We start from the raw sequence: 20,052 nt of genomic DNA, 5'->3' as shown, positions 1-20,052 counted from the left end.
TGGTCTCCGAAATAATGATTTCCTATCTCAAAATATACACAATCAAAAATAAGTGCATTGGCCATTTTATTAATAAGCGCACTGCGCTATTTCCCTTAAATAAATTTATACCAGAAGTTAGTTATCAGTGATCCAGTCACAGGGGCTTTTTGATTTACGATCCCAGGGGCATTATCCAAACGTTCCGTGACTTTTATAACAAACTATATAACTTGCCCCCTTCTGGGAATGCCCATTCACAGGATGCCGATACTATAGCCTACCTAATCTTGTGTAACCTCCCTCAACTTAGTCAGGCCAAGGACTCGGCGCTGTGTGATGAAATTTCGGAGGAGGAGATAAAACTTGCCCTCAGCTCCCAAAAACCCTCCAAAGCACTGAGTCCCAATGGATACACAATTATATTGTGCTATTATAAACCAAAAATGGTACAGCTCTTCAACCATATACTCAATGGCGAAATTTTCCACCTGCATACTATTTCCTCAAGAATCATTGTCATTCCCAAGCCCGATAAAGATCATACACTGTGCTCCAATTATAGCCCGATCTCACTTTTAAACACTGACCTTAAGATATATGCAAAAGTCTATGCTAATATACTCAGCTGGGTCCTGCCCGGTTTGATCGACACTGATCAGTTGGGGTTTATCCCAAACAGACAAGCATTCCATAATACCCATAGGGTTATCAAACTTATTCACCGTATCAACACCCAATAATCTCCGTCAATTTTAGCACTGGACACGGAGAAGTCATTTGATAGCGTCTTTTGGCCGTTCCTATTCTCGCCCCTTGAAACTTTTGGTTTTACATTAAATTCCTCACAGCTATTAAGGCGTTATAATCTAACCCCACCTCCAGGGTCATGACGACAAGCCAGATCTCAGATCCTCTCCACTTTCGCGAAAGGTACCCGGTAGGGCTGCCCCCTCTCACCATTGCTGTTCGCACTCTGTATTGAACCACTAGATGCGGCAATTCGGAACAATGTAAATATCTCAGGAATCCAACTTGGACCTAAGAAATATAAATTAACGTTGTTTGCAGATTACATGCTTTTGACCCTGTCCAACTCCTGGATATCTTATCTCTAAACTAGCATGTTACAGACGGCTGTCCAGTTATAAAATCAACAACAGTAAATCCGAGGACATGGTGTTCTTTATTCCTGCCAAACATAGGGTGCACCTGGAGGAGTCACTCAAATTTCAATGGTGCCCCAAGGTAATCCGCTACCTGGATATTGAGAACGCCATGAACCTGGTGGCCCCGGTGTACTCTCCACCCTGGCTGTCCGAATCGCACACCTGCGTCGGCATATCCATGCCCAGCGATCCGATTTACTCTCCTGATGTGGGATTCTGTGAACACTTTCTTCAAATTGGCCCCATATCCCTCTCCTCTGACCCCAATATGAAGACACCCACAGTTCCCTCCAGTTAATGTAGATTCCATGATTGTACTCTGGAAATGAAGAAAAATAGATTGATTTCTCCACATAATGGGTAAATTTGGCCCTCCCACATTCACAGGTCTCTAGGTGAGACATGGCCTTCCAACATCTCTGCACTTTTCGTACCTACAGATCCGTAGCTTTATCTACTCGCAAACGCATACTAAAAAACTCAGAGAATTACTAACCTTTAAGCGTAATTGTATTTATTTGATGGGGGCATAGAGAAAATATATCAATGCTATACCGCTTCCTCCTCAAGCTAAACTTACCACCTTCGGATCCCCGCGAGGAGGCATGGGAGGAAGACCTTGGGCTGGCCCTGGACAGCGAGGGTTGGTCAGCAATTCGGAAATGAATGGCCAAGGTATCCATCAATGCAAGTATCAGGGAAACGGCCTATAAAGTGTATTCGAGTTGGCACCTAGTCCCAACTAAACTTAATCGCATTTTCCCAACAGCATCAGACATGTGCTGCTGAGGCTGTGGCATACAGGATACTCACTTACATGGTGGGACTGTCCCATTATCCCACCATTGTGGACTACAGCACTGACCCTTCAACACCAACTCACAGCTGTTCATCTCCCCAGAGACCCCACCATTTTTTTGCTCAACAAAGCCGCCCCATCTATAGGAAAATCAACGGACCGTTTGACAATTCATGTTAGTGAAGCTTGTAAACTACTGATAGCCAGATTTTGGAAAAAGATACTTCCCCCTTCCAAACCAGAATTGATGAATATATTATGGCACATTTCGCCAATCTAATACATCACAGCCCTCCTTAATGACACTCTTCCCAAATTTCACGAGACATGGACCCCATGATACAGACTACATGGCTCTCCTGTTCTGGATAGCATGTAAATGAGAATTTTTACCTCTCCCCACCTCTATTCCCCCCCACTCCACTTTGTACCTTATTCATTTCCCTTTCTTCCAGGCTCGCCTTCTAATCTCTCCTCCTTTACAATACCATTGGAAAAAAAACTCTTTGTTATATTTAAACCCTATTGTTAAGATATAATGTGGAACCAGTAGTTATGTCATATTATTTTTCTCTTATTGTACTTGTTCTACAATGTTGTCTGTTGAACAAAGTGTGAAAATAAAGAGATTTAAAACCTCCCTCTCCCCTATTAGGGATAATACTATGTGATGTCCTTTGCCCTCTGTTATGCACCAGCAGTATTTAAATATGTTGGTAATAAATTCCTTTTCTCCTCAGATTTGGCCTCTCACAAGAAATATAAGACTTTTCTACAATCCTATGAATCAATAACCTTAATAGGCAATTAGAAAAATATATCTTTGAACAGTCACAGCTTCCATTTTGGGATATTTTATTTTCCCCAGTGAATTTTAGATGGATCCTGAAAAGGTTTCAGCTTTACTGAATAGATATCAGCCTACTCACCTCTTCTGTGATTACTCCTATTACCGTGCTTACCAAGAAAGGAGCTAACTTCAATCAATGCCATCCTATAGCCCTCTCTGCTTTCCTTAAAAATGGCTCTTTATTGAACTCTGGTATTACAACACTCTGATTCCTCTGAGCTCCTTTTTTCACAGGTAGACACTTCCTTACTTGAAATAGGAGCAGTATCTGCAATGCCTCCAAACAGAAAAACCTCTGAACTTAAGACAAGCATGCTGGGCAATTTTTTTTACTTTATTTTATTTTTTGCTGACTTTTGATCGTGGTTCCAAAAACATTAATGGAGATGTCCTTTCTTCTTCATTTGACAGTAAAAAAATAATGGGAAGAACTCAAAATTATTGATTCTTCCCTTGCCTATACTTCTGAATCCTCCTTAAAAAAAATTCCAGGCAAATCCTTTGTAACTTTAGATTACAATACAACGCTGTGTGTGTGACATCTGGGAATAAAGAAAAATGTAGAAATTATAAGTCATTGCTGTCATCTAGGTCTTTAGAAGATCATTTCAGAATATGTTACAACCTGTCCCAACTGTACAGAAAACAAGGTTTCCCATTAAGTAAAGTAAATAATGGGTGTATCATTGATTTTTTTTGCTGAAGCCTTTGATTGTTATTTGCTACTGTTTCCAAAGTGCTGTACCTAAACCTTAAGATTTCTAAGTAGTTTATGGAAATCTTCATTATCTGGTGGTCTGAAAGGGCTATGTTCTTAGATTAAAGTTTCAGATGTTTGGTATTTTTTTCACTTCTAAAGCTTTCAGGAACCACCCAGTGGTGGCTTATGGGCGGAAGGGGCCACTGAAAAGCAATAGTTTTTCAGATTAGACTATCAATTACCTTCTGCTCTCTTTTTGTTTATGTTTCACAACACCTGATTGTCAGCTCATTTGCGTTTTTCTCAGACATTGCCTGTATCACATGTTTCTTTGCAGTGCAATTGAGCTATGAACATTTCCTGACCTCCTCTCTTCCTGGATATTGACTGCAGCGTATTTTTTCCTCTGCTGCCCCTGTGGTTTGTTACTGAATTCCTCATGAGATTCCTATGGTCTCCTTGTGGGGACCTCTAGTGAAAATCAAGTAGGCCATTAGACTCCGTGCCCCAAATGAGCCAAAGCCTTTAATCAGAGGCACACTGGGGCATATCCTAGCCCATCCCATACACTTATTTCAACAAGGTAATGTTGGTGTGTTGATGTTTGCAGTTTTTGAAAAGGTGCAGCCTTTAGAGCAGGTGAACCAGATATAAGTCATAACTGCATCATGAAGCAAGGTGGATTATTAACCTGTCAGCTTTGGGCATAGTAGATTTTAATGATCGGAATGAGCTTTCAACTTTTTTGTAAAATATTTATGCTGTTTAATATATGACCATAATTGAAGTTTTCACTGTATAATGTGTGTTAATGAGGTGGTGTTTATGTATTTGTGTTTACTCGCTTACTCACCTATGATGTGCATTAACTAATTAATGGTTACGTAACAGGAAATTCCTTGTGATTTTTTTTATTCCAATATATCTTGAAAGAGTGCATTACACCTGTGTGATACATTTGCTGGATGTATCACCCCCCCCCATTGTGAATTCAGCAGCGTTTCAGTAAAAGGCTATTTATATCTATAAGTTTGCAGTCAAGATGTGATGAGTGCCACTTTTTGTATTACTGACTGTTTGTTATACCACATATGTACTAGAGTTTCTAACCCATAGATTTGCTTATTCAGTTGCTATTCATGTCATTGCATCAAGTCAACTGCATTCTGATGTTGTGTGTTGAAGCTGTTTGTGCAGACCTTCTGGTTTTCCTGTTGAATTCAGTACCCCAGGCCCATTCGATTTTAAATGACATTTTCACTGCCATACTGGATCTTGTTGTGCAACATAATTGCCCAACCTGATTTTGTTGGGCATTATCACTAGCATACTAGATTTTGGGGCATCATCACTGGCATATTAAATCTTCCACAGCATTATCACTGAAAAAATAATTACTGATACTTGAATAACAGTGTTCATTGTCTATAGAAATTGTAAAGCAGCTCAAATCATTATGGAGTAGAGATGTTCACTGACCCCCGTGTTCTGGTTTTGGTTTTGGATCTGTATTAACTTCGTGTTTTGCTTTTGCTTTTGGTTTTGGCAAAACCGCCCTTGCGTGTTTTGGTTTTGGATCCCTATTTTTTCCTAACATCCCTATTTTTTTCGCTAAAATCACATTATTTTGCCCCTTTTTTTCCCCTACATTAATTATTATTAACCTCAATAACAGTAATTTCAAGTCATTTGCAGTCAATTTTGACCACCTCACAGGTCACAATATTATTTTCAAACAAAGACTTCAAAGACTTGTGAAAATCAGAAACCTATGCTAAAAAATAACAACAAGCAGTCCAGCATCAGCTACCTACCTTCTCTCAGCTAGATCACAGCACCTGCAATCTACACCCCCAACATCTTCATTATCAATATCCTCACAAGTGATCGGATTTAGTCCTGCATCCAAGTTTGTAAGGCGAGATGACTCCTTCTCTATCCAGGACTCGTCAGGAGAATCCTTGAGTATTAGGACCGCTGCTGCTGCTGCTCCTGCTGATGGGGATGGATCTTCAACAAAGAAGCATACCAAGAAGAAGAATACTAGTAGTTTACAACAATTGACTGTTAAACAATCCTTTGTAAGAGGAAGTAAGTATAAAAGCTGTCACCCAGTCGCAAAGCGGATCACAGACGCCATGGCGACTGTGCTAGTATTAGATCTGCGTCCAATATCCACTATTAATGCTGCTGGTTTTAGACAGTTACTTGAGGTCTTCTGTCCCCGTTACCAAATTCCATCACAACACCATTTTACTAGAAAAGCTATTCCTCACCTCTACCAGAAGGTTCGTAAAAATGTAATTATTGGGCTACAAAATGCCCTTCTATCCACTGTACACTTAACCACAGATATGTGGACAAGCGGAACTGGGCAAACTAAAGATTATATGATTGTGACAGCCCACTAGGTTGGTGATTCGTCTTCACCAACAGGGACAGCAGCAGCATGTACCCAAGAACGTCGCATTTTACACAGAGACAGGCTACTCTGTGTATCATCTGCTTCACTAAGAGGCATATTATTATTATTATTATTGCAGATTTGTAAGGCACCACAGTGCTCCACAGCGCCGTAAGGTAGGGAAGACAAGGACATACGTAAAACAGGACATATGTAAAACAAGAACAGACAAGGCAGACAAAATGAATAGAGACTTGAATACAAAGAGTTTGGAGGACCCTGCTCATTAGAGAGCTTACATTCTAAAGGGAAGAGGGCACAGTTGAAACAAGAGGAGCGAGTTGGGCCAAAGTGGAGATTGGGATAGTTGTGAGGGTGCATTAATGTGAATAGTGTTTTCGAGGATAAGGTCACCTCTAAAAAAGAGATGGGTTTTCAAAGAGCATCTAAAGATTTGAAATCTGTGGAAAGTCTGATTGAGCGTGGTAGGGAATTCCATAAGTGGGGAGCAACACAGGAGAAGTCTTGAAGGCGGGAGTGAAAGGTGGTTATCAGAGACGAGACAAGGCGCAGATCAGAGGATGTCATTGCAACATGGCTTATCCTGCTTGGATTCTCCTGAGGATATGTGATTTCTGATAACGCCACCAATATTGTTAGAGCTTTGCAGCGGGGACAATTCTATCACATTCCCTGTTTTGCTCTCACAATCAACTTGGTGGTACAGAACTTTTTAAACAATGACAATGACATGCAGAGATGCTGTCTGTGTGCCGAAATATTTAGGGTTATTATCGGGATTCTGCAACAGCATGTAGTTGAATGCAGCAGCTGCAAGAAGTATAGAATTTAGGGGGAATGTACTTTAGTCCAGCACAGTGGAGAATACTTTCCGTGTTGTGCAAGGTGCTGGAACCACTAAAAGTAGTCACCTGTGAAGAGAGTGCAGACACTATTAGCTTGAGTCCCCTAATTAGACTTTTTGAAAAGCAGCAAGAGAAATTGAAGGAGGAAATGAAACAAAGCAATTTTGCTAATTATGTTGTTTGTAGATTAAGTACTTTGTTCACTTTTCCAGGATCCAAGAGTTATCAACATCTTGAAATCGGATCATTACATTTTGGCAACAGTGCTTGATTCTAGGTTTACGTTTTCTCTTTCTTTCCAACTGACCCAGATCTCAAGAGATGCAATGAGCTCCTGGTCAGCAAGCTGACAGCTCAAGTGATACATGACACAATGACGTCTGCTCCTTCAGTTTCTCTGGAAATTGCTGCTAGGAAAAAACTTAGCTTTCCCAAGACACCCAGTCGTGATACAGATGAGTCTGCACAACATTTTGACATTTGGCCTGGTCTAAAAGATTTGCCCAAAAATCGTGCCAGCTCTTCCAAAAAATTAACTACAAATTCCTTGAGGAAGGCCATTACCGGCAATCACATCAAAGTACACAGACTTCTGTGATGGTGGATTCCAGCGGGGATGAATTCGTATTGTTTGAGGTTGATGTACACACTGGTGAGAGTGAATATGATGACAGTGTAGATTGCAGGCGCTGCAATCTAGCTGAGAGAAGGGAGCTAGCTGATGCTGGTATGCTTGGAAATATTTTGGGTAGAATGGCATGTTGTCAATTTTTGTTTTTCTAAACTTTCACCTTAATTAGAGAGGTGTTTTTTTCTTTAAAAAGGTACAAGCTTTGTATTTACATTTTTGTTTCCTTGACTTAAAACCACTATGCACTTGAACTTAGGCTTTAGCACATGAGGTAGAGGGATTAGTATCATGATTGAGACTGGAGAGTGACAAGACCAGTGTGACTGAAGACTGGAGAGTGACAAGGACACTGCCACCCCTCCTGTTTCTCTATGAGCTATGGCACAGTAAAATGTGACTGGAGACTTTATATAACAACGCACAATGTGACTGCAGATTTAGACCAACTCTGCCAGCCCTATTCTTTCTATTTCAGCAATGACAATTAGCAATGGTGCAATGGAGCTCTCCTGAATGTCACTGGAGACTTTGAAGAACATTACTACCCCTCCTCTTTCTGTTCTAGCTATGACGCTGCCCAACTGCACTAGAGACTGCCAGGAACCGTGTTACCCCTTCTGTGTCCCTTTGTGAAATGGCGCTGGATCGCCGTGGAGGGCGGTACTTATAGAATCCAGAACTCGTAAGGTCCGACGATGTAGCAATGACATTTTGCCTCGTTTTCAATTCCGAGGGCACACAAAAGTACTAAGCCGACTCGGCTCGGCACTCGGATCTGCTAAGTTCGGATGTGTTCGGTTCTCGGGGAACCGAGCCTGAGCATCTCTATTATGGAGTTGATGGAGGCTTGTTTCATAGGATATTTCCTTTACAAGTTATATTGTTCAGTTAGTATTTACACAATAATTTACCCAACATCTTTGGTAAAGTGTTTGTGTTTAAATAAGCTTACAATTTTGTTTATGGCCTCTGAGGTAAAAGTAGACAAAGCTTGTCCAAGGTCACATATAGCCAGAGTCGGTACTAGCATGTCTGGCCCTCCCCCTGCAAAAAATAATTTGCGCCCTCCTCTTTTATAAATTATCTTTTTATTTAATACTACCTTTTCTTTTAAAACAAATCATATAATACACTTTAATAAAGAGACTAATACAAATAAATACATTAAACTGCAAACATGAATTGCTATATGAATAATATAAATGAAGAATATGTATTTTTTTGTAATAAGATTTTACATTTTTGGCTAATTAGTTTGGTTGTGCCCCCTCCTTCATCACACTTTTTGTCCCTCCATCACACTGTGCCCTCTCAATCCTCACACTGTGCCCCTGCTTCCCACTGTGCCCCCTCCTTTTCACACTGTGCCCTCTCCATCATCACTGTCCCCTCCACTCCTTCATCACATTGTACGTCCTCCATTGTTGTCCCCTGCATCACATTGCTGCCCCTTCTGGGTTTTGTTTTGTTTTTTAGATTTCACATTTTTCATTTTGCTACACATGAATAGAGAACAATACAGTTTTAGCCTCCTTTTAACATCAGTATAAAGTAAATTTGAGCTGACTGAGTCTCCAGCAACCCATAACTCCTGCGAAGATGAGATGCAGTGAACATCCTGATAAAGCATATGTTGGACCTGGGCTCACCTTTTTGTTTTGTTTTTTTATCCAGCGCCCCCTCTGTTCTTTACTTACCTATCTATGACCTTCTTTTCTTCTGTCCTCTTCACTTTAGTCTTTTATTCTCTTCTTATTCTTTCAGTGTGCAGCTCCTCTCTGCGCCGCCCCTTACTGACAGTTTTGGGATGTGATGATGTAACGCCCGATACTGTCAGTGAGTAGGGAGCAGAGGGGAGGGTGAAGGAGGGCGCCGGGCGCCCTGTTTTTCTTTTCTTTTTGACCAACGGACAAGCGGGGATGGCAGGCGGAGGGAAGCGTCTCACAAGCTTGGCATTCCTCCGCCTTGCTTACCCCACTTACTGTGTTCTGCTGGCTCTGTACATAGTATATACACACACATTTAAAGTGTTAGGTGCAGTTACAAAGGGTTATGTATACTACAAATGGTCGAAGTGGTGGTATGATAAAAGTAACTGAATGGGCCGAAGCTTTAAAGATTTTGAAAGGTTTAAATTAAACACTAATAAAATAGAAATATGTATTAAGTGACAACATCAGATATATCTTTTTATTCTACTAAATAGCCTTAAAAAGCATGTACAATTCTCCACCTGTCCCATGTCATACAGAAATACACACACACACAACTTTACCGAACCTGGAAATAATGGGTGGGCACTCAGTAATGCAGTGTGTATGAATGTATGTATATACATGTGTGTATTATGCATGCGTGTATTATGTAAGTAGGTGTATGTATATGTATATATATATATATATTACACATGATAGCCAAAAAAGTTTTAAGCTCTATAGGCGCTATTACCATTCAAACTGTGAAAATAACACGAAAATCATATACTTAAAAAAAGGCAGTAGGCAGCTCCCAAATCAATTGACACTTGTCTGCGAGTGTCACACCTAGAGATCAAAATACAAGAGGAAAAGGGGTGTCACACATAGTGTAATACAATTTATACAAGTGAACAAATATGGATTCACTGCTAAAAAATGCCACTCGTACCAAAAAGAATAATAATAACAGCTTATCTGAGAATCATATAACCGATGTTCAACAGAGTTCTGATCTTATCATCAGGAATTACATCACACAATGGCTGTAACTCAGAAGAAATGCACAATAGTGTAGTACAATTTATATAGATTCATACTGAGGCTATATATACATATATATATACATATATATACAGTCAAGTTCATAAATATTGGGACATCAACACAATTCTCACATTTTGGGCTCTGTACACCACCACAATGGATTTGAAATTAAACTAACAAGATGTACTTTAACTGCAGACTTTCAGCTTTTAATTTGAGGGAATTTACATCCAAATCAGGTGAAAAGTGTAGGAATTACAACGGTTTCTATATGTTCCTCCCACTTTTTAGGAGACCAATAGTAATGGGACAAACTAAACAATCCTAAATCAAACTTTCACTTTTTAATACTTTGCTGCAAATCCTTTGCAGTCAATTACAGCCTGAAGTCTGGAATGCATAGACATCACCAGACGCTGGGTTTCATCCCTGGTGATGCTCTGCCAGGCCTCTACTGCAAATGTCTTCAGTTCCTGCTTGTTCTTGGGGCATTTTCCCTTCAGTATTGTCTTCAAGTGAAATGCATGCTCAATCGGATTCAGGTCAGGTGATTGACTTGGCCATTGTAAATCATTCCACTGGTTAGCCTTAGAAAATGATTTATTTGCTTTTGCAGTATGCTTCTGGTCATTGTCCATCTGCTCTGTGAAGTGCCGTCCAATGAGTTCTGAAGCATTTGACTGAATATGAGCAGATAATATTGCCCGAAACACTTCAGAATTCATCCTGCTGCTTTTGTCAGCAGTCACATCATCAATAAATACAAGGGAACCAGTTCCATTGGCAGCCATACATGCCCTTGCCATGACACTACCACCACCATGCTTCACTTATGAGGTGGTATGTTTTGGATCATGAGTAGTTCCTTTCCTTCTCCATACTCTTCTCTTGCCATCACTCTGGTACAAGTTGATCTTTGTCTCATCTATCCATAGGATGTTGTTCCAGAACTGTAATGGCTTTTTTAGATGTTATTTGCCAAACTCTAATCTGGTCTTCCTGTTTTTGTGGCTCACAAATGGTTTACATCTTGTGGTGAACCCTCTATATTCACTCTTGTGAAGTCTTCTCTTGATTGTTGATTTTGACACATATACACCTACCTCCTGGAGAGTGTTCTTGATTTGGCCAACTGTTGTGAAGGGGTTTTTCTTCACCAGGGAAAAAATTCTTCTGTCATCCACCACAATTTTTTTCCGTGGGCTTCTGGTTCTTTTTTGTTGCTGAGCTCTCCGGTGCGTTCTTTCTTTTTAAGAATGTTCCAAACAGTTGATTTGACCACAGCTAATGTTTTTGCTATCTCTCTGATGGGTTTGTTTTGATTTTTCAGCCTAATGATGGCTTGCTTCACTGATAGCGACAGCTCTTTGGATGTCATATTGAGAGTCGACAGCAACAGATTCCAAATGCAAATGTCACACCTAGAATCAACTCCAGACCTTTTACCTGCTTAATGGATGATGAAATAACGAGGGAATAGCCCACAATTGTCCATGAAATAGGTTTTGAGTCAATTGTCCCATTACTTTTGGTCCCTTAAAAAGTGGGAGGCACATATAGAAACTGTTGTAATTACTACACCGTTCACCTGATTTGGATGTAAATACCCTTAAATTAAAACTGAAAGTCTGCAGTTAATGCACATCTTGTTAGTTTCATTTTAAATTCATTGTGGTGGTGTATAGAGCCCAAAATATGAGAATTGCATCGATGTCCCAATATTTATGGACTTGACTGTATATAAATATATATATATGGGACAACTATGTCCTGATAATAGATGATAAGGTTGATAAGGTCCTTCAGTGTTTCTCTGGTGAACTGGTGCCGCGTACATTTGCTATGGTGCATGCAACATCAATAGGTGTTCTTAGGAAGGGAATAGCACAGCACGTCGGAAACGTTGGGCACACCCTTGTGGAAGCTTTAATGTAAGCTTTATATTCTACTCTTAACACTAAATATACAATCAACCGTTGGATTTTTGGGAAATGATGAACTATGAACAGCTAGATTGAGTTATTTACACAATATTCTTTTCTGTGTCTTGTAATCATCAATTATTTAAAGCCTATTGCAACAACAATAATATAATTTTATAATGATTTGGTATAACATCACATTAAATTGATTTAATCTGATTGCACATCCTTGTTCAGTGAAGAGTAATATATTCTTTCCAAGGGAAAATCAGGATTGAAAGTCAACAACCCTTGCTTACTGAATGGATCAAAAGATATGGTTTAATTTCTTTCTCTCTTTTTCCAACCAACCGTAAACAGATGTTTAGTTTTCTAAATTGCTACCGATTCCCATGATGTTTTAATGCATTATTGTTGAAATAGAATTCTAAGCAAGCAACTAACAAAACATATTCTGTAATCAAATGTTCATTCTTATTACTGTTCTTGTGAACTTGGGCACTCAACACATATGGTTTACGTGCTATAATAATCAAAAAGCTTTAGGGGAATTAATTTCCTAGCGATGATCTATGGGAGCCTCTGTTTCTTCTCTTCCTCTTCCTCTGTCTTCTTCTCTTCAGTCTTCTCTTCTTGCTATCTCGGTGTGCTGCTCCTCTCTGCACGCTCCTCACTAATAGTGTTGGGACGTGATGACATCCCGCCCAACACTGTCAGTGAGAAGGGATCAGAGGGGAGGGGGTGGAGTGCTCCAGGCACCAACAGGGTTTTTTTTTTTTTTGTTTTTTTTGGCCGGCAGACAAGCAGGGATGGCAGGCGGGAGGGGAGCGCCTCACAGGCGTGGCACCCCCCACCTTGCTTACCGCACCTAGCGTGTTCCGCCGACCCTGCATATAACTGACAGTAGTATTCAAAATAAGGTCTCTATGTGTGATTGTTATAGAGTGAACACCATTACCCACTGATCTTATAGTTTGCAACTCCAGACATGTTACTTAAAAATAAATTTGTTTTTAAAAAGTGGGAAAGCATTTGTCATTCACAAAATTTTCCTGACGGCAAAACCCAAGATCTTTTTTTTCCTGTGAGATGCACCATGTGGCTTGGTGCGGCCATCATATGCACCTGCCAAACGCACCTGGGGATATATTTACTAAACTGCGGGTTTGAAAAAGTGGAGATGTTGCCTATGGCAACCAATCAGATTCTAGCAGTCATTTTGTAGAAGGCACTAAATAAATGAAAGCTAGAATCTAATTGGTTGCCATAGGCAACATCTCCACTTTTTCAAACCCGCCGGTTAGTAAATCTAGCCCCTTGACTCTTTTGTGATGTCCAATACAATTATGTACTATTGAAATTCAAGTTTAAAAATGCATTCTAAGGGGTAAATGTATCAAGCCTTCTAAAATGGAAAATTTAAGGTGTTCCCTAAGAATGTTGCATGAAGAAAAGTACAAAAATAAAACTAACATTTGTAGGTATAGTACTTACAAAATTGTATAGCCAATAAATTAAATAATATGCTTATTATGTTAATATTTTTTTTCCTTTTTTCTAGTTTTCAGTTTACGGAATTTTGTCGCCAAGACAATCCCTTTACCGGACACTTTCTGATGAAAGTATGTGCAGTAACCGCAGAGGATCATCATATGCTAGCTCACATAGTTCAATACTAGATCAAGCCCTGACAAATGACATTTTGTTCAGCACAACTCCACCATACAATAGTACACTTCCTACTCGGACTCATTTGAATCCTGGCCTGGGAAATCTAAGAAGTATGTATTTTTTGAGACTTTATATAAGTGTGTTGTTTGCATTTGTTTTTAATGTTTATTGTTTATTTGTACAGATGGTTGTGGCCAAAATATTGGCACCCTTGCAGTTTTTTCTAATAATGCACACTTTTTTCCAGAACATTGATGGAATAAAAAAAAAAATCCACATTAGCGTTTCTTTGAATTGCCATAGAAATAAAACAGAGAAAAACAGAAAAATATACTAAATGGGCTGGACAAAATTATTGCCACCCTTTAGAAGTATTTAGAAATAATTCGATTTCAAACAGGTACCTGCAATATAAAAATCACTCATTAAATGAGCTTGAATAGTGAAAAGGACTAATTTCCTGTTTTGTGCCTCTGTGTGTACTGTAATGAGCATGGAGAAAATAACGCTTGAGAATTGTCTGGGTTGGGTACAGTTACCCGGTACTTATAACACCGACACTTACGCTGTGCCGTTAATACAGAAAAGTATTAACGACACAACGTTTTTATGTAATTTAAAATGGTGACTGCCATATTAGTGTTTTTAAAAGCGGCAATGCTGTTTATCGATCCCTAACTCTAACCTAATCCCTAACCCTAACCTAATCGCTAACCCTAACCTGATCCATAACCCTAAACCTAACACTTAACTTAGATGAGACCTGGCATTACCGCTTGAAAAGCGGCAATGATAAGTCTCATATAAGTTAAGTGTTAGGGCTTAGGTTACGGTTAGGGATCGGGAACCGGTCACTTTAAAAACACTAATATGGCGGTCGCCATGTTAAATGACGTAAAAACGCTCTGCGATAATTACTTTTCTTCGGAATTTATCAGAACACTTTTGGATACTTGAGTTGTCATTATTGAGGTCAGTCTAGACTTACTGTCGTGCATGTCACCATCGGACATTTCATGTTGTTAAACTAAGTGTCGGTGTTTTAAGTACCGTGAATATGACTACTACCAAATTGTCTGAGGTGGTTAAACAGTTAATTGTAGTCAAACATTGACAATCTCAAGGCTACAAATCATTCTCCAGAGACCTTGATGTACCCATTTCCACCATAGGTAATGTTATTAGGATTTTTGTGGAGCATGGCTCTTTAGCCAACTTCCCTGGACAGGCAACAAGAGAAAACTTGATGGAAGATTGCAATGCAGGATTGTTTGAATGGTCAAAAATCATCTTAATCAACTGCCAAACAAGTTCAAGCGTAACCTTCCTACAAATGGTAGTTTCAACTAGCACCATCCGTCTCCAACTCAATAAAAGGAGGTTATATGGTAGCAGGCCCAGGAGGGCCCCACTTCTGAGAGCAACACGTAAGAAAGCCTGACTGGAGTTTGCCAAAACACACCTGAACAAACCATATTCCTTTTTCAGAGAATATCCTGTGGACAGATGAGACCAGATTCAAGCTTTTTGGTAGAGCATATCATCCATAATTTTACAGAAAGCAAAATTAATCTTTTAAAGAAAAGACCACCTTTCCTACAGCCAAACATGGGGAGGTTCAGTGGTGTTTTGGGGTTGCTGTTCTGCATCTGGCACTGTGTGCCTTGAACATGTGCTTTGCATCATGAAATCAGGAGATTGTCAGGCCATATTGAAGCGCAACGTTGAACCCAGTGTCAGAAAGCTGGGTCTCCATTGAAAGTCATGGGTCTCCCAGCAGGACAATTGCCACAAACACACTTCAAAAAGCATCCAGGAATGTTTCAAAACAAGATGCTGGACTGTTCTGAAGTGCTCACAATGAGCCAGATCTAAATCCCACAGAACACCTGTGGAGAGATCTGAAAACAGCAGCTTGGATAAGGCAAACTTCAAATTTGGGATAAAGCACCCTGTTAATGCCATTTCTTTTAATTTTCTGATTTAAGGATTTACAGTATTACATTCATAATAAGAAACAATGGTCTGTAATATTAACAGAGAAACTATTCTGGAGACAAAAACTATTGTTAATTTCAACTTATTTTTAGAGTAAATTGTAAGTTAATTGACAAGGGTGCAAGGGTCCCAATAAATTTGGTCATGACGGTGTGTGTATTTGCATGTATGTATGTAGTACATACTCTAGATTTTGATCATATAAAACTTATATACATACACATGTAGTAAACAGTCCAAATGCGCCTTAAAACTACTTCAGCCTAAATGTGTGTCTACGTTTACGGAAAGTATTTACTGTTTATACAGAGCATATTTCCACCCCTATTTATCTAGTAACATATCTTTAAAAAATGTTTAGATTTGAATACAGGTGGAACTACACAAAAGTTGCATACTCTTTTTATGGGATTTTTGTCCTATTGGCATTCAGACTTGGGTCAGACTCTAAGAATCTGGCTGCCAGACCTTACAGTTTGAATGGTATTCTAAGTATGTTTATTAAAACCTCCATTAAAGAAGACAATTTGAAAAATGACAAAATAAACAGAGGGCCTCCAGTTGGCTGTTGGATTTCACAGAAAAACCATTGACAGCACGCTATTCATAAGTGAAAGTGAATTGATTTGGTTTCCTGGGTATCCAATGCATATAAGTGTTGTAAAGTTGACACTACTAGGGACTCACAGTAATTGAGATTATTGCAGGATCATAAAGACAACACTTTATATATGGTTTCCATAAATTTATGACCAAATATACCAGGTCAAAATATTGTTCATGTTTGCAATTTTCACGGAAACACAATTAAACATGACTAGTAAATAGCTTCCAGCTGCAAAACCCTCATGGAACTGCATACCCATACATTATCTTAAGTAGATAATATAGAGTAACAACTAATCCTAGGGGTATATTTACTAAACCGTGGGTTTGAAAAAGTGGAGATGTTGGGTATAGCAACCAATCAGATTCTAGTTATCATTTATTTAGTACATTCTACAAAATGACAGTGAGAATCTGATTGGGTGCTATAGGCAAAATCTCCACTTTTTCAAACCCACAGTTTAATAAATATACCCCTTTGTGTCTTTGTATCATAAGCATGTTGCTGGACAAGGTGTACTGGCACCGAATGTGAATTGGTGCACCTCAAATCCTCATGAGCCCCATTTTGACCAATTGCTGGTCATACATTATACCAAACAGACTTCACAGATGATGTCTGCAGTGCTTCCTCACTGTTCCCTGCTGATTATGCAAAATATTGCCCACATTGATTCTACCAATTGTTTCTCCTGATTATGAAAGCACTGTTCCCGCTTATTTTTTTTTTATTTTTTTTTAAATATATTTTTATTCAGATTTTTGTCGAAAACAACAGAAAAAATATAAACGGTACAGTGTTTGTTATGCTCAAACAATTCATAACAATATTAACAACAAGAGTTTGCAAAATAGGTGAGACATAGAACTCGGGGTCACCACAAACGTAGTGGTCCGCAAGATTAGTAATATGCAGATAAACGAGAGTCAAAAGAGATATGGTTATGAGATATCCAGAGTACCGTGAGGGGAAACTGGAGAGGGGGAAAGGGAGAGGAAATAGTGGGAATGGAACATGGAGGGGAGACAGTTTGGGGGGGGGAGGGAAGGAAGGAATGTTAGTAAGGGGAAGAGCAAAGAAGAAGAAGAAAGGGGAAGGAGAACCTAGCAAGACTCGGCGCCGACAATTACTAGGGTAACGTTGTTTTCATTCTTTAAGAAGGGGAAGGTGTAGCAGAGAAGTAATCTTGCCACCTGTGCCATGTGGAGAGAAATTTGTAAGGGCGATCATTAGCTACACTAGTCATGTGCTCTAGGTTGTATATTTGCCAAACACTTTGAATTAGTTCCGAAACAGAGGGGCTCTCTGATTGTTTCCATTTCTTGGCTATTAAGCATCTGGCTGCGGTCAGGATATGGCCTGGGAGTAGCCACATAAGTTTGTGGGTGTCAGGGGGAAGTCGAGGGAGGAGAAAGTATGAAAGATGGAATGGAGATCTTAGATTAGACACTTTATAAATAAGGTCAGCTACCTCCTTCCAGAAGGGGATGATTTTCGGGCAGCTCCACCAGATGTGGAACAGGGAGCCACGCTGGCCACAGTTGCGCCAGCAGAGGTCCGAAGTAGCCGGATAGATTGTTTTCAGTCTGGATGGGACTAAATATCACCGGAACAAAAGTTTGTAGGAGTTTTCTTTTATATTTGTACAGATGGAGGATTTGGCGACAGCCTCGCGTATCTCAGTCCATTCCTCAGGATCCAGAGACTCGGCCATCTCCTCCTCCCAGCGGAGCTCATGAGTCTCCTTGTCAGGCAGATTATGATTCAATAGTAGAGAATAGAAAGTAGATATCAAGCCTTTAGAAGACATTTTGTTTTTACAGAAGGTTTCTAGGGGGGGGAGCGATTGTGAGGAGCATGAGGGTCTATTAAGGAGGTGAAAATGTGACGAATTTGAAGATATTGGTAAAACACGGAGGACGAGAGATGGAAACGCTTACGAAGATCAGCAAAGGTTGGAAAAAAAACCCATTGGGACAATATCGGCTAGAAACAAAATATTCTGTTTTGTCCATTGGGAGAAAGATTTCGGGTTGACCCCTGGAGGGAAAGAGGGGTTATGCTATAGAGGGAACATTCGCTTGGGATTAGACAAGAGTTTAAAAGTGCGGGTGCTATATCTCCATATTTCAATAGAGAAACGAACTGTAGGAGGGAGGGAGAGCAGGGGAGGAAGGTCCTTAGGGTCTAGCCAGAACAAAATACTGGGAGATAGCATCTGGAGGAGGTCAGCCTCTGTGTCAACCCAAAGCCTAGTTTGGGGGGGAGAATGAGAAAGAACGGCTTGGGTAAGATGTGACGCCAGGTAGTATTTATGGAGGCACGGTAGCCCCAAACCACCATTCCGGGCGTGACGAAAGAGAACTTTGAGACGAACTCTAGGACGACGGCCGGACCATATAAATTGTGAGATGCTTGTCTGGAGATCTTTCAGAAAGAGTGATGGGACACGTACAGGGAGAGTCTGGAAAAGGTAAAGAATCCTAGGAAAAATATTCATCTTGACTGAAGCCACTCTACCAATCCAAGAGATATACCTTGGGGACCAGGACTTGAGATCGCGCTTCAGGGCGGATGCTAGTGGGGAAAAGTTAGCGGAAAATAGACGATCATATGTTTTGGTGAGATTGACACCTAAGTATTTAATGTGATGGGGTTGCCAATGAAATTTGAAGGTGTCATGCAAGTGAGTTTGGGTGCTCGGATGGAGATTAAGGGCCAGGGCTTCAGTCTTATCGGAGTTGATTTTAAAGTTTGAAAGGAGACCGTACTCAATAATTTCAGCAAAAACAGAGGGGACAGAGACATGAGGGTTTGTGAGGGTTAGAAGGACATCATCTGCATACAGGGCTAGTTTCGCCGATCTTAAACCTGTGGAAATACCAGTTATATTAGGGTTGAGGCGAATCCTGGAGGCCAGAGGTTCCATCATTAGGGCAAAGAGGAGGGGAGAAAGGGGGCATCCCTGTCCGGTACCATTCCGAATTGAGAAAGCCTCAGAAGCACATCCATTAGCCAGGACCGTTGCTGAGGGGTTGAAGTAGAGAGAGGCAATTCCATTGAGGAAGGGACCTTGAATGTTTGATGTTTTGAGAACCTCGCGCATGAAAGGCCATGAGACCCGGTCAAAGGCTTTTTCAGCGTCAAGCGCGAGCACCAGAGCTGGGGTTTTAAGCTTATTTGAAGCGTGGATTAAGTTGATGACTTTCCTTGTGTTATCGGCTGCCTGGCGGTTGGGAATGAAACCCACCTGGTCAGGGTGGACCAAGGAGGGGATCACACCCGCCAAGCGGTTTGCTAAAATCTTAGCGAAGAGTTTTAAATCAGTATTTAGTAATGAGATTGGGCGATAACTTGCACACAGACTAGGATCCTTACCCTCCTTCGGGATCACCACTATATTGGCTCTGGTGGTGGCGCTGTCAAACTTTTGGCCCCTGAGGATCGAGATAAAAAGATCTAGGAGCATGGGTGAAAGGACAGGGAGCAACTTTTTGTAATATACGGCCGTGAGGCCATCCGGGCCCGGGGCGGAGGTATTTCTCAAAGATTTGACTGTATGTTTCAATTCCTCAGCAGATATATCCTGACTAAGTGAGGTAGATTGCGATACACTTAGCGCTGGTAGACCACAAGTATTTAGGAATGTTTTAATACGAAATCCGAGGTCTCTAGGGGGGGGAGCGTCAGATTGGAGGTCGTACAGTTTGGAGTA

The 20,052-nt window shown here is 40.3% G+C and overlaps 1 protein-coding gene across 4 annotated transcripts in view; it reads left to right on the top strand.

The window, feature by feature from the left end:
- SIPA1L2 (signal induced proliferation associated 1 like 2) overlaps positions 1-20,052 on the top strand; it is a 364,597-nt gene that overhangs the window by 289,814 nt on the left and 54,731 nt on the right. For all 4 annotated transcript variants that reach the window (XM_075203505.1, XM_075203506.1, XM_075203503.1 and 1 more), the window contains one exon: positions 13,623-13,842. In XM_075203505.1, coding sequence (XP_075059606.1) covers positions 13,623-13,842 — 220 coding nt within the window. The remainder of the gene's footprint in view (positions 1-13,622; positions 13,843-20,052) is intronic.

This window comes from Mixophyes fleayi, chromosome 3 (assembly GCF_038048845.1).
Source record: "Mixophyes fleayi isolate aMixFle1 chromosome 3, aMixFle1.hap1, whole genome shotgun sequence".
Classification (NCBI taxonomy): Eukaryota; Metazoa; Chordata; class Amphibia; order Anura; family Limnodynastidae; genus Mixophyes; species Mixophyes fleayi.
This window is presented reverse-complemented; position numbering and strand designations above follow the sequence as displayed.